Source organism: Echeneis naucrates, chromosome 14, assembly GCF_900963305.1.
Source record: "Echeneis naucrates chromosome 14, fEcheNa1.1, whole genome shotgun sequence".
In the NCBI taxonomy this organism is placed as follows: Eukaryota; Metazoa; Chordata; class Actinopteri; order Carangiformes; family Echeneidae; genus Echeneis; species Echeneis naucrates.
Window position 1 is genome coordinate 917170 of NC_042524.1, and position 15415 is coordinate 932584.

General features: G+C 45.5%; 1 protein-coding gene across 1 annotated transcript; it reads left to right on the forward strand.

The window, feature by feature from the left end:
* Positions 1–2726: 2726 nt before the first annotated feature.
* On the forward strand, positions 2727–14343 carry rars1 (arginyl-tRNA synthetase 1). Its single transcript, XM_029519142.1, has 15 exons — positions 2727–2885; positions 3957–4091; positions 4275–4463; positions 5125–5233; positions 5417–5517; positions 5592–5713; positions 5795–5915; positions 6225–6354; positions 6437–6541; positions 6906–7084; positions 8249–8358; positions 9719–9824; positions 11923–12095; positions 12828–13075; positions 14077–14343. The coding sequence occupies exons 1-15, from the start codon at positions 2739–2741 to the stop codon at positions 14184–14186; spliced, it is 2085 nt and encodes a 694-aa protein (XP_029375002.1). The 5' UTR covers positions 2727–2738; the 3' UTR covers positions 14187–14343.
* The last annotated feature ends 1072 nt before the right edge of the window (positions 14344–15415 follow it).

Here is a 15415-nt window from a genome sequence, read left to right on the forward strand (position 1 = left end):
TCCTCCAGCAGCTGGTGGAGACCAAACTCAGCCTGAGAATTATCGCTTTGGTTAAACAGATTTTACAGATGACCTGCTGTGTCCGAGGCAGGAAGTCACAACGTTCATTCAGGAGATTGTTGCTGCTGGGTCTCTGTGGTGTCGCCCTTTTGATTCCTTTTTCCTTTTTCTTTTGCCCCATGGCCGACTGTCACTCACCTCCAAAACGTCCCAACAGTCAGAATCAGTTGTTTCCCAGGAAATAACAAGTGTAAAGTTTGGTGTCAGGACACATTCAGGTAGCTGTAGGAATATTTTGCACAAATGTCGTATTGAGAAATGATGAAAATCCCTCAAATGTAACAATCAGACAACACCAAGATTCATCTGCCTCCAACGGAGGAAAAACAGATTTTATACCGAAGACGGTGAAAGCTGCCGGAAAATAATCTGATGCTGAGGCTGAAGGGTCGTGATGATTTTACACCTGAGCTCAGTCTGAACAGTCCAGATCAGGGACCAACATCCAACCGCCGGAACGGATGACGGACACGCTTACGCATCATCCCGACGTCCCCCTCTCTCTGTCTGTCTGTCTGTCTGTCTGTCCTTCCCTCCCTCTCGCTCTCTCTCAGCTCTCTGTCTCCTCCTCTTTTTGCTCCCTCCCTCTCTCTCTCTGTCTCTCTCTCCCCCTCTCTCTCTCTCTCTCTCTCTCCTCTCCTCTCCTCTCTCTCTCTCTCCCTCCTCTCTCTCTCTCTCTCTCTCTCCCTCTCTCCCCCTCTCTCTGTCTCCTCCCCTCTCCCTCCCTCTCCTCCCTCCCTCCTCTCCTCTCTCTCTCCTCTCCCTCCCTCTCTCCTCTCTCCTCTCCCTCTCTCCCTCTGCTCTCCTCTCTCCTCTCCTCTCTCGTCCTCTCTCTCCCTCTCTCTCGCTCCTCTCTCCCCCTCTCTCCCCTCTCTCTCTCTCTCTCCCCTCTCCCTCTCTCTCCTCTCTCTCTCTCCTCTCTCTTCTCTCTCCCTCTCTCTCTTCCTCCCCTCCTCCCTCTCTCTTCCTCCCCTCCTCCCTCTCCCTCTCTCTCTCTCTCTTGTCTCCTCTCTCCTCTCTCTCTCTCTCTTCCCTCCTCCTCCCTTCTCTCCTCTCTCCTCTCTCTCTCTCTCTCTCCTTCTCTCTCCCTCTCTCTCTCTCCCCTTCTCTTCTCTCTCTCCCTCCCTCTCCTCTCTCTCTCTCTCCTCCTCTCTCTCTTCTACTCCTCCCTCCTCCCTCTCTCTCTCTCTCTCTCTCTCTCTCTCTCTCTGTCTCTCTCTCTCCCCTCCCTCTCTCTCTCTGATTTCACTGAGTTGTCGGTTTTGTGGTTTTCTGGTTTTCTGGTTAACGTGTTTATTGGCTGCTTCGTTGTGACATCACAAAGTTCCGGAAGTCTTTAGGGCTTGTTTTAAGGCTCCCTTCTGGCCGTCACTGTAAATGCTGTTCCTTCTTTCCTTTCATAAAGGAAGGGTCGAGCTGAAGGACATAAAATAGGAAGCAATGAAGCTCCTTTCCTTATCGTTTTGAGGATTTGACCATCACGTTCATCAGCTGACTAGATACTCCCTCCTGATTTCACTCCATCAGGAACTTCCCAAAGAAAAACAAAACAACTTCCGTTCTATCAGAGCTTCTTCTTCTTCTTTGTGCCTTTTATTTCCAAAGTGTCATAAAACAGGAGGAGAGAGAGTCAAACACAGATGTTGATGTCGTCTCTTTGACGCTCCAAACTTAAATTTCCTGCTAACATGAAGCATCGTGTCAAACTTGAGCAGCAGAATTTCGATCCGACTGTTCAGACTGAGGAAAGTAAAACATCTCGACACTTTATTCCTGAAAGAGGAGCGGTGCACTCTGGGAGTTTTACTGTAGCAGGATGACTGTGAAACGAATGAACGAAAACAGAGAGAGCCTTTGGAGAGGAACTTGTGCTTTTTCTTTTCTTGGCGTCAGTTTCTGAGCTGAGAAGCTGTAGAGAGTAGAGTAGGAGGTCAGACTCTGAGGAAGAGGACGTCCACTCGACCTTCATCACCGTCTGGATGAAGGGATGCAGGATTTTTTGTTACGAGAAAAATCACAAATCATTCAGAGAAAAAAACAAATGCTGATTTTTATTATTTTTTCATCGTGTAGGTTGTGATACAATTCTTGTTCGTTTGTTTTTAAGTACATTTTTTTCCTCGTTTTGATTATTATTTTTTATTCTAATGAATCTTGTTTGTATTCTGACTGCTGATGAACCTGGTAATGTCTACGGAGACGGATATGACAAACATACAGCTTGTATTTATTGCACTTTTGTGATTTGGGTGTGCTTTTCCTGTTTTTTGTTTTGTTTTTTTTTTTTCTTTTTTATCGCGAAAGTCCCGAAAAGCTGTGAATTGAATTCTCAGACACTGTACTGTCAACCAGAGTTGTAAATATTTCACCAGCACAAAACAAACAACAATATGTTTTGTAGTTTCACAACAAATAAAAAAAAGTTCTTCTCTTCTACTTTTTTTGTCTAATTTATTTGGACTGGACATTTATAACGTTTTCTTTTTTTAGAAGCTCACGAGTGTTTTATTTTTTCTGGCTTACAAATATGTAAATAAACCAAAAAAACAAAACCAACTAAACTTTCCAAAAAGAGTTAAGTCTCCAAACTGCCGTCGGCGCTGCGCCCACATTAAAGGCGAAGAAGAAGAGGAGGAGGCGGAAGTAGCAGCAGAAGAAGAAGAAGGCACCGGAACCGCATGTGGACGTTGGCGTCTCTTCCTCCTTCTCAGTTCGTTTCATCATCCAGCAGATTCACGTCTTCTCCACAGATCAGCTGCCTCTCTGCGGAGCTTCAGGAGATGGGAGACCCGGTGACAGATTACACTGCCCGGCTGCAGCAGCAGGTGACCACCCGGTGGAGAGGCTAACCTCGGCTACCAGGCTAACCCGACCCTCCCCGAGAAATCTGCCAATTAAAGGCGTTTTGGACTGAAATTAACTCAATCCGGCACAAGCCGATAAAAGTATTAATATTTTTCAATTTGGTAATAATGTCTATGAAGTTCGGCTAATTGATATAACAGCTTTATTATCGTTATTTAAAAAAAACGAAGTTTTCTTTTGGGTTCTTCTTACTCGGCAGGTCGTCGCACATCAGACTGATCGGTTCACTGACGACAAATATTTAAATGTGACTTATCTGAATTTTCATTTTTATTATTCATGAAAGTGTTTTTAGTTGAAGTTGATGATTTTGCGACTTTTTCTGTCTGTTTTGTTTCATTACAACTTGTGAGAGTTTAGAGTTGGACGATAACAGAAGTTAATGCTAAATGTGAAGATATTGAAATGGAATCTGGTATGAAGAGAGTTTCTATTAACACTAAACTATATGTTTAAACACTGAATTATAATGTGTGTGTGACTCTTACACTAAACGTTCCTTCATATTATGTTAATTTTACAGTTTAAAGTGTAATCAGTGGGTATTAAAGTGAAGTGAAGACCTCCTGGTTTAACTTCTGAACATTTATTTTAATTCTTAAAGCAGATGTTGAACATTATGTTCATCTGTTAAGTTTCTTTGGTCTAACAGTAATTATTATTTAATAATGAGTTAGATTATTTAATTTGTGGTGTGAATTGGATCAGAAAAATTGGCATCAATTTGAGCTTAACAAAATTTGACTTACTTTCTTAAATCATATATAATCGAGGAAGGTTGATAAAATAATCAGTAAGCTCTTAGACAGCGACCGTTTCTGTAAAAGCTCACAGGTTGTCTCTTTGTCAGGTCTAAATGGGAAAACTCGGCTTATGATGTATCTAAATTCTGTAAGTTAACATAAATGAGCAAGATAGTTAGTTGTTTTTTCTATTCCAGTCCTCGAGTCATTTAGACGTGAATCCTTAGTTCGTTACAAATCTCCTTCTTGAATTTTCTCCATCAAGCTACTAAAGAATTGCTTTTCCAGGAGCGGGAAATCCGGAATCTGTCGGCAGAGATTGAGAGTCTGAAGAACCCACAGAACCTGAATCCGTCTCCACGTCTGGATGAGCTGCGTGAGGAAAACACCCGGCTGAAATATCGTCTCAACATCCTCAAGAGGGTAAGCGACACAGCAGCAAAGAATTCTCTTTAAATTTAATCACAGAGTTCATACATCAGCTATCAGAACTCTACGAGAACAACAAACACATCCAGGCTGAGAAAAAAAATCAGCTGACATTTTACAAAAGATAAAGTAAAAAGATTTAGTTGAAATCTAAAACTGTCTGTCGTGCGTCCTCAGAGTCTGCAGGAGGAGAAAACTCACTGCGGGAAATCCACGATGAACATCAACCAGCAGCTCCAGGAGATTTTCGGCGAGGCCATCAGGACTTCCTGCCCCGAGCTGGAGAACCCTCCGCTGGCCGTCACGCCAAACCAGCAGCCAAAGTTCGGAGACTACCAGTGCAACAGCGCCATGGCGATGGCTCAGGTGAGACCACAGTCAGACCCAGACACGTTGAGATTCTGGGCCTGTAAAGTAAAGCCAAAAACTTGAAGGCTGTGGGAAAATGGCCCTTCTCCTCCCTGATTTTTCAGCTCAGTAAATGTTTTCCTGATGATTTTATGGTCAAGACTAGAAAGCAAGGCGTGGATTTAGGGGCGGGGCTAAAGAGCAGGTCAGATCCAAAATGGTTTCTTCTGGTTTCCCAAAACCAGGATGGCTTCAAAAACAGCATGTCGCAAGCCAACAGCTGACTGAGGAAGTAAACCCCTCATTTTCTTTAATTTCATCCCACTTTCTGTTTGTATCTGGATTTTTCTCTTCACGTCTCGTCATGAATCAGTTTGTGATTCTGACGTGTGACGATCGGTCCGTTTTATAAAAAAAAAAAAGATTTCAGAAACGAGCTGGTCTGATGAAGGTGTCTCTCCTCACGCCGTCAGCTGTGTGATTCCAGGTTTAATGTCTCCCCGAGCGGCCGTTACAACACACAGATAAATAACAGGTGTTTGTCCTCAAACTGCAGCTGTCAGGAATAAAAATGGCAGCCAGCCACAAAACATCAAAAGGCTTTAACCTAATCACATTTCACACATCTCGATTTGTTGTTGGACCGAACAAAACCAACTGTCTTTGTCTCGTTTTCCAGATGCTGAAGGCGAAGGGCCTCAAAGTCAGCCCCCGTGAAATCGCTGAGAAGATCATCCAGAACCTTCCAGACAACGAACTGGTCCAGAAAACTGAGATCGCAGGACCAGGTAGACAGAATCATCGAAAATAATCAGAGAATGATTTCTTAGGAGACTGAGCCTGGTTTAACACCTGGACTCTAAATCTTTTATTACATCCGTAGAACACTTTAAAAAACTTTAAATGCATTTTTCTTCCCGTCAGTCTGTTTGAATAGATGTTTTTCTAACAGGAGCCTTTTCTGTCTTCAGGTTTCATCAACATCCATCTGAAGAAGACGTTTGTGTCCAAACTGCTGAGTCACCTCCTGATCAACGGGGCTCAGCCGCCGCCGCTGGCCGCCAGGAAGAAGGTTTGTCGCTATTTGTCGTGTTTTTGTCATGTTTTTGTGGTTCCTGGAGTCTGAAGTGAGACCTGTGTGCTCAGGTGGTGGTGGACTTCTCCTCCCCAAACATCGCCAAAGAGATGCACGTAGGTCACCTACGCTCCACCATCATCGGAGAGAGCATGAGCCGCCTGTTCGAGTTCCTCGGCTACGACGTCCTCAGGTCAGCGCCGGGGGAGGGAATCATGGGAAAGAGCTCTGTTTAGTTTCCCGCTGCGGTGAACTCTCGTATGAACCTTTGCAGGTTGAACCACGTGGGCGACTGGGGGACTCAGTTCGGGATGCTGATCGCTCACCTGCAGGATAAATTCCCGGACTACCTGACGGTGTCTCCGCCCATCAGCGACCTGCAGGCCTTCTACAAGGTCTGTCTGTCTGTGTTGGATTTATTTGGACAGTAAATGCAGCCGTTGAAAAAGAGTCTGCTTTGTGTGACAAATCAAAATGACTTCATCAGATCTTTTCTGTCTGTTCCGGCCAGAGTGAAGGATTTTTGTTCTATTGATGTCGATCTTGCTTCATTTTACGTCTCCTGATACAATTTATATTCACAGTTTAAAATCAACCGCTGCACTCGGAAAAGTAGAAAATGGCAGATGATGAGAAAAAGCCTTCATGGCTGCTGTCTGTCCTCTCTGCTTGTTTCCCTCCTTCCTCCTCCTCCTCCTCCTCAGGAGTCGAAGAAGCGCTTTGACGAGGACGAGGACTTCAAGAAACGAGCGTACCAGTGTGTCGTCAGGCTGCAGAGCAAAGAGCCGGACTTCATCAAAGGCTGGAACCTGATCTGTGACGTGTCCAGGAGAGGTAGACCAGATCTGTCTTCGCCTGGGGTTGGCCTTAAAGGGCCGTTCCGCCTTAAAACCTGACGCTCCTCTTTGTGCTGCAGAGTTTCAGAAGGTCTACGACTGTCTGGACATCAAGCTCATCGAGAGGGGAGAGTCCTACTATCAGGAACTGATGACCGAGGTGGTGAAGGAGTTTGATGGGAAAGGTCGGGAAAGGCCTCTAAATCTGTTTCAGGATCTTTTAACAGTAAAATGCAGAAACCTATTTTGCTCTGAACTAAAAGGATTCTGGTCTGTTTGAGAATAACTGGTGTCCTTGGGTATGAAGATGATTCAGATCTTTTATGTAATTTCTGTCCCTGATACACATCCTGATGTGACCACTTGGGGGCAGCATTTCACCATAAATGTCCCCATCACACTCAGTTACCTGTTTCTTCTTCTTGTCTTTTTGTGGTTGACTATTTTCCTTTTAACTCTCAAATCTCTGCTTCAGCACTTTGATTCGTCACCATTTCACTCATGATCTCCTCTCTGCCTTCTTTCCCGCCTTTGTCGTCTCCCTCTCAGGCCTGACGCAGATGGACGAAGGCCGTAAGCTCGTCTTCGTCCCAGGTCAGTCCATCCCCCTCACAATCGTCAAGTCGGACGGCGGCTACACCTACGACACGTCGGACCTCGCCGCCATTCGCCAGCGGCTCTTTGAGGAGAAGGCCGACATCATCATCTACGTCACAGACAGCGGACAGGTGAGAGAGAGACCGTCAAAATAAAACTCACTGAATCTTTAAGCTCGCATTTTTAATCAAACTCTAAACTGGTAAGAAGGCAACAAGGACGAACAGCTGATGGACACTTTATCAGTATGTATCCTGTAATTCAGCAAATTAGGTCAACGGAAAGACAGGATTTTTACACGAAGCTTTTTTTTCTGTCCCTGTTTCCCTTTCCGGGGGAGGAGACAGTTTTTCCCAAAAAAGTTAATTCAGCTTTAGCTCTGAGGAAAATGTAGCCAACATGGCGTCACTTATGTCACCATCTTGGTTTTTTAGTAGTAGTAGTATAAACCGTATTTGGAGCAGAAGGTGGATCTGACCTGCTATCCTGATTGGGGGGTCCAGTCTGTCAGTCACACAGTAGCCCCGCCCCCTAACCTCTCCTCTAAATGGAGCATCATTTAAAAATCATGTTGTATTTCAGACTCAAACCATAAACTCATCAGGGAGGAGGAGGGACATTTTCCCGTAGACTTCAATACGATCCTCTGACTTCTTTTTTCCAACCATTGGAGTTGGAGATTCTCTCACTCCTCTTCTATAAACTTGCTCAACTTCCAGCAGTGTTTCCTGTTTCTCGTCCAATCACAGAGGAGCACTAAAACTTCCTCTTCCTCGCTCTAATTCAGCCGAACTCAGCCAGAAGAACTTCAGCACTGATGCAGCGACAGCTCAGATGAATCATTGTCTGGTCTCCTGCAGATAAAAAAACCCTCACGTACATGAAAAGCTTCAGGACGTCAGTAAGCTGTAAATTAAATTTTATTTCTTCATTTATTTATTTTTTTAAATCAGCCGTCGGTTCTTCTCACTGAAGTTGGAGGCTGAAAACTTTGAGAAGTCGCCGTCTGTGTCGCAGACAGCAGGCTGGGCTTTAAAATGTTATGCAGGTTGTTATGAAGAGACAGACATCATCGTCCTCAGCAGATGGGAGGGGGGGGGCAGACAGGTTCACCAAAACTTTAGTCTGATGAAACTTTATTTACCACGAGCAGTAAATGCATCACAGCATCTCCAAGGTGACCGCCTCTTCAACATACAAAGACATGGATGACATCTTACGGCGACCCATGATGCTCGGCTCCATGACGTAAACAAGTGTTCCTGTCAGACACGTTTTGTGTTTGTGTTTTTCAGGCCACACATTTCCAGGTGGTGTTCGCTGCGGCTCAGATGATTGGCTGGTACGATCCCCAGGTGACCCGGGTGGAGCACGCCGGCTTTGGAGTGGTGCTGGGAGAGGACAAGTGAGTCCACTTAACAGAAACATCCACACATTCTCCGTTTCAGAGCAACCAAATCAGATGGATGGAAGGGCTGGGCGCAGTGACTGCTTCGTTGTGACATCACAAAAGTCCTGATGGCAGTTCAATTACTGAATCCAGGCTGTGAGCATTTCTCTGATACTTTAACCTGATTTAGAACCAGAGACCCGACAGCGGTCCACCTTCAGACCGGCGGGGGGCGGGGCCTGACTGTCTGTAGCTGGTTCGCTCAGTTTAGCATGAAAGCTGGCCATGAGGTTTCTCTGTAAGCGTAATTTTAGGCCACTTGTTCCTCGTCTTTATGCTCAGCAGAGCTGATAATCTGTAATTCTTCATTCTTATTTAATTTTTGGCTCCTCAGATATCAGACATTTCAGGCAGCGGCTCAGAAGCTGCCCGTTGAGTCCGGACTCGTGCAGAATAAGAGTTAACTCGGAACCATCGGGGCCCCCTGAAGCCTCGGCCACCACGCTGTAATCACCCCAGCCTCCCTCAGCACGTCCAACCTGCTTCATGTTTTATCACATTTACTATTAAACAATAAAACCTGCATCCACGAATAGAAAAGGAAAATATAGAGCCGCTGCTCCACAAACGGCGGAGGGGGGGCTGAGGAGGCCAAACCTCCGTGAGGTTTGTGATCTGCCATTTTTGAAGCCACCAGGTTTAAATTTGGCTGTCGGCCATCTTAGCGGTCTACAAAGGTCTGGTCCTTTGTCAACTCCGTCACATCACATTGTTTTTTTTGTTTTTTTTTTGGGGGGGGGGTTTAACAGCTGAAACTCAACGCTGACCTTTAAGGGAAGAATCTTCTGGGTATCTGTTGTTTTTTTTGCTTCACAATGACTCGTGGGATCTGTTGGACTTGCGTCCTCCTCTTCCTCCCTCTGCCTCCTACAGTAGCTCCTCTTTTACATCCTTTTCTTCATCTCCCTCTCCTCCTCATCACTTGGTGAGACGCTTTATATCGTTTTTATTCCCACAATCTCTGCTTGTCTCGTCTGTACCTGCAGTCTGTTCATGGCCTCCTCTGTCTTATTTATTTCCTCTGATAGTGAGCAGAGATTTCTGTTTCACGTGTCCATTGTCAGGAGAAGAAGAAGGTTATAGCTGAAAGTAAACAGGAACTAAAGGCGACTGGGAGGTGTGATTAAATTTGTGGTTCATGTTCTGTTTGCAATTCTCATCTGATTTGCTTGATTGTACAAATGTTGCCTGCCCGAGGCAACAGCAAACAGAAATAACCTGATTGTTGTCATGCTAATGAAAATGCAAAGTTTCTGTTTCTTGTCCCGGTCGGAAGTGACGTCCTCTCAATGATTTTCTGCTTCGTCTCACTCAGGAAGAAGTTTAAGACCCGGTCCGGGGACACGGTGAGGCTGATGGACCTGCTGGAGGAGGGACTGAAGAGGTCCATGGACAAGCTGAAGGAGAAGGAGAGAGACAAGGTGAGGCGTCTTTGTTTTTGGGGGGAGATGGCGCCTTAAACCAGCTGCTTCCGTTCAGCTGAATATAAACCACATCCAGTTTAACAGTCCTCCAGGTGGAGATGATCGTTTGACCCTCTGAGCTTCAGATGACGCTGGAGGATTTAAATCAGGAAAAATGAATGTGTGTTTTGGTTCTTGCAGAGGAGGAAGTTGCTAAAGGACCAAACAACAATGAAACACCAAAGTCAAACCTGACTGCAGCACCTCGGGGGGTTCTGCGGTTTTATGTTAAGCCTTTTATGCTCTACGTGGCTGCTGTGAATATTTAACTCTGAGCTCTTTATTTATATCCAGTTTGCTGCTGTTTAATATTTAATCATCAGTTTTATTTCTCTAATTTCTCCTCAGAAACTTTCCTCCATTACACCCTACTAGAATCATTTTTGGCAGAATATAGCACAAATATTTCAACTAGTTTCAGAGTCATTTTATATAAATATTTAGTGTTTGATGTTTAATCTTTGAGGAGTCTTTAGTCCGGAGAGCAGCTCATTATTCCACTTTACGCCGGCTTTCCATTCACCCTGACAAGGCTGATTTTACAGTAACGACCGCCCTCCTCTGCAGTCTCCATTAAATCTCCACGAGCCAAATCCTGGACCGAGACTGGAGGCCCCACCAGACTTTCCGCTCTTCCTCCCTCAGTTCATCCTGTTCTGGTCAGCGGCCTTTTAGCAGGTTAGCAGCTATGCTAACATTTCCCCTGAGACGCTTTAAGATGAAACTTTATTTCAGCAAACTGTCGATTCGATCCAGAGATGAGTTTTAATTCATAAGCTGACGATTAAACAGTGAAATAAACATCCAGGTCTTTAATCACAGTTTGAGCTCCGATAAAGGAAGTTTGTTTGTGTTGTTCAGGAGCTGGTTTCATTAATCTCATCAGGACTTTTGCTCCTCCGAACCTTTAAGCCAGCCATCAATTCGATCTCCTGCTGCCAATCAGAATCTGTTGAGTTGCAGGAAAGCTCAAATTTTAAAGGCTGTCTTGATTTGGACCAACAGCAGTTTCACAGATGAGCCTCAGAAATGTGAGAGAAGCGTCGGTAAGGTGGAAGCTGTTTCTCTTGTGAGATCCCACCACCTTCCTTTGCTCTGGAAATCTTTTGATGAGCCGTGTTTTCTCGGCAGCAAACACAAACTCATGATGTCGGTTCTCTGTCACGGCTCGGGTGCAGCATGTTAGAAGTCTTAGTCTCCACCAGCTCGTGTTGAGGCAGAGAAAGCAGGAGAACCTGACCTGATTTTCATGTAGCAGGGGATTGTGGGAAATCGGTGCCAGCGTGGTTTTCCTGCAGGCGCCTCCAGCCGGCCGCTCTGCTCTCTTGACGAGTCCCCGCCCACTTTGATCCTCGCCGCCGCTCTTCTTTAGTCTGTTGTGCGTCTGTAGCTGATGATCATCGATCTGAAGTCTTTCGGGCTGATAATCTGACTAAAGGTGTTTTCTGTTTCTCCACAGCCGAGCTCTTCGGACCTTCAGTGCGGCTGCTCGGTCTTAAACAAGTTTAAGATCTTTCGGTTTTATTTTAGGTTTCTTTTTCTTTCATTTTTTTGGAGCTCTTTTTGTCTGAATAAATTCCTGATTCTGCTGCGGCGGAGCAGGTTGGAGATTTTAATATGAAGTAATAAATCATCCTGCCACCATTTTGGTGCTTTGTCTTTTTGTTTGTTAGCATACGTCTCATTCCAAACCATTAATGTTCACTTGTCTTGTCTCATCACTCCCTCAGCCTTTTTTTTTTTTTTTTTTTAAACTCTGTTCGCTCCCTGTGGTGTCGGACACGTCACAGCAGATTTAAGGGAACGTTACGACTTAATAAGTCAATTTAATCTTTCGCCTGAGGTTAGAAAATTTGATTCATTATTCAGATTAAATTCAACCGACTGCTTTCACCGATGGAGGCAGAAGTTCACGAGCCGCCTGCAGTAATTACAGTCCGACTGAGGCCGCACTTATCAAAAGCTTTAACGCCTTAAAGAGTTTTTAGAGGAAGTGATGATGGGCGATTGTTCCCTCCACACCTGTTCTTAATGAGGCTCGACTGTGTTTCCTCAGGCCTTGACCCCCGAGGAGCTGGTGAAGGCCCAGAGGGCCGTCGCCTTCGGCTGCATCAAATATGCTGACCTTTCCCACAACCGGATCAACGACTACATCTTCTCCTTCGACAAGATGCTGGACGACCGAGGCAACACAGCAGCGTACCTCCTCTACGCCTTCACCCGCATCAGGTGAGGACGTTCAGCTTCTCGAAGAGAAATAAGGCTTCGAAACGGACTTTAAGGGACTCTCATAGGTTTTGTTTTGAGAGCGAGCAAACCTTCAAATGTCCCAAAAACAGTCCAGACTCATCAATGCTGAGTTTCAAAGTCACGTCTGATGCTAAAAAATAAAAATCTTTAAAGTTAAATCGAGCCCCCCTAACCAGCAGCACGATACACTTCTGTTACCCTTTATCACATCTGTGGTGCAGGATTAGTCTGGGGGATATTCTCACCCCTTATCCTCCGTATCAAGTGAGCATCTCTCTCTCTTCTTCGTCTGAGTTGGACTCGGGTGGCACAGAGCCCGGCAGAGATTGATCTTGTCCATTTTCAGCATGGAGGGAGGATTTGAATGGCGCCTGGGAGTTGGTGGGGGGGTGAGAAGACTGGATGTCACTGCACTCAGTCAGTAGAGCAGCGACCTCATCGCTGTGGTGTTCTCTCCTGGGGGGCCGTCCTAACACAATAAGTGAAGCAGCCACTGTGAAGAAAAATGATCCTCAGTTGATTTGTTTCATTATTTTCTAATCATTTTCTAAATGTGGCTCAATCAGCCCATCAGACCTCAGTTAGTTTCTGTTAATCCTGCTCTTCCTCTTCTTAATTTTGCATGTTTGTTTTGAATTTGGTGCTTCTGATTAAAAGCGAGCAGGAACAGCGTTGCATCCTTTTTAATGCCATAATGGATGCCTCTCGCAGGTCCATCGCTCGTCTGGCGAACATCGATGAGGCCATGCTGAAGAAGGCGGCGGAGACCACGGAGGTCATCCTGGACCACGAGAAGGAGTGGAAGCTGGGGAAGTGCATCCTGCGCTTCCCTGAGATCCTGCAGAAGATCCTGGACGACCTGCTGCTGCACACGCTCTGCGACTACCTGTACGAACTCGCCACCACCTTCACCGAGTTCTACGACAGCTGCTACTGCGTGGAGAAGGACAGGCAGACAGGTAACGAGGCGGGGCTACTGATGATTGACAGACTGAACTGTAAAGTAACCTGAGGCTCACAGACTCGTGCAGAAAAAAGATGCTGCTCTCGGTTTTGAGAGACATCCAGGCCAAAGCTGCAAAATAAGCAGGAGTCAACAGGAAGTCAGACTCTGAGAGGGTCGCCATTAGCCCTCCACTTGTTAGTGTGAGCGTTTTATCCCTGCGGTGCCACTTCAGGCTTCGAGTTTAATTATGCTAATGCGCGGTTAGCACTGCAGCACTAACCTCAGCTGGAGGTTATTATTCGAATGTCATTTTTAGAAAGTTACAGTTCAGACTGTTGGAAAGTGAGTCAGAATAAATCAAACGCAGCCTTCACTCAGATGATTAAAGCGACACATTGATGTTTCAGAGGAAGAGGGTTGTTTGTTTTCTCCGTCTCCTCCACAACACAAAAATCATCCGTCCACTTTCACCCACATGGTGCTTTGCGCACTGCTGTCCAGACTGCAGTGGTCCAGGTTTGTTTAGAGACCATTTCTCAGAGTTCCACTGATGGTCATTAGATAGAATGAAGGTTTGAGGTCTAGGTAGATGGGGCTTGGGTGGGGCCTACTTTGTTGTGACATCACAAAGTCCCAGAAGTCCTGATGGCTGGTTTTTTCAGTTTCTGAGTCCAGACTGTGAGCGTTGAGACTTTAACTGGATTAATACAGAACCTGGATCTGATCCAGGATCAGAGACCAGATGGACCTTTAAAGTAGACTCACATGTCGGAGTATAATCAGACTTTTAACAGAATAACTTTTTTCATGTTGTCATGATTAAATGTGCCCTTTGACCTTTTGTTGTTTTCCCCTCACTTTTCTGTCAGCTTTATGTTTACCTGTGAATTTGTCAGAAATCAGTTCCAATCTCGATGTCTAATTTCGTATTTGTCACTTATTCGTTGCCAGGTTGGTTCTTTGTGTGTCTCTGGTTGTTATTTCTTGTTAATCTGAGATGCGATTCTCTGTCAGGTGAGGTGATCAAGGTGAACATGTGGAGGATGCTGCTCTGCGAGGCCACGGCCATCATCATGGCTAAAGGCTTTGAAATCCTGGGCATCAACCCCGTCCAGAGGATGTGAAGTCACGGCGCGCCCCACCTCCCTCCAGGTGATGAAGAGGATGATGATGATGATGATGCTCCTGAGTCTCTCAGGTTGAAGCCAAAACTCCTGGACTTTATTCTCATTCAGCTCATGTGAAGGATCTTTTTATTAAAGAACCAACGTGAAACCAAAACCTTGTCTTTGTGTGACAGAAGCTGTTTGAAGTCACATCTGTCGGCCATCTTTGTTTTCTGAAACCGTATTTGGAGGAAGAGTCAGAGTTAAAATGACGAGCTGAATCAATTTTCATATCAAACATTGATCAGTGCAGCATCGGACAGCTGACACTGATTCTGGATGTGTGCTGACCTACATCTGGTCTTTCCCAAACGGAGACAGAAGAAGGAAGGGGGTGATGAAATCCATCCGTGTCATTGAGGTGGCGTCCTTCAACAAGAGCAGGAAGAGGACTGGAGATGAGACGGATCACACACGCGTCTTCCCCAACTGTACGACTTGTGATTTCTGGAGTCATGCAACTTTAATATGGGAGCAAGTACACAACTGTCTGATGGGTGAAGGCAGCCTGAACAATTACAGGCTGCCTGCGAGTGTGCGATCTATAATTAACTTCATCAGATGGCTTTGTTTGCCTCGCACAGAACCCGTCTTCTCTCGCAAGTCACGGAAGGCGAAGGCTGAAACTGTCGCCATCTTTGAGGAAGGCTTCTTCCAAACGGATTGTTTGTAGGGAACACTGCAGCGCTTTGTTGCTTTCTCATTAATTTCAGTGAGGCCAATTTGTTTGCACAGTGGGGGGGGGGGTCCTGATGCAGAAACAAACAGAAGAGGTCTTCACCGGTCCACAGATTTGGACCTGCTCCAAAATGGATCCGAGGAAAACGACCCAAAGTGTTAAACAAACGTGGAGCTCCGGAGAGACTCCGGAAAGTGAAAGCCTTCTTCGTTTTTCCTGTAAAAGTGTGCAAACTTCAGTCTTCCTCAGCCTCACCTGGTTTCAGGAAACAAAGATGGCGGCGTTGCGTTGCGTTGAATAATGACCAGAAACAGAAAGACGAGCGGCGGGAGTCAAACGTTTACATAAGACTATGTGGCTTTGACCTTTGACCTCAAATTCATCCCGAGTTCAGTTCACGCTGTTTTCGCAGCATATGGGAAGAACAGACTTGTAGGAATTAAAGCTGCCTGCAGGCTCTTTGATGTGCTTCTGTTCTTTCTAATTTGCATAAATTAATTCCACTTTC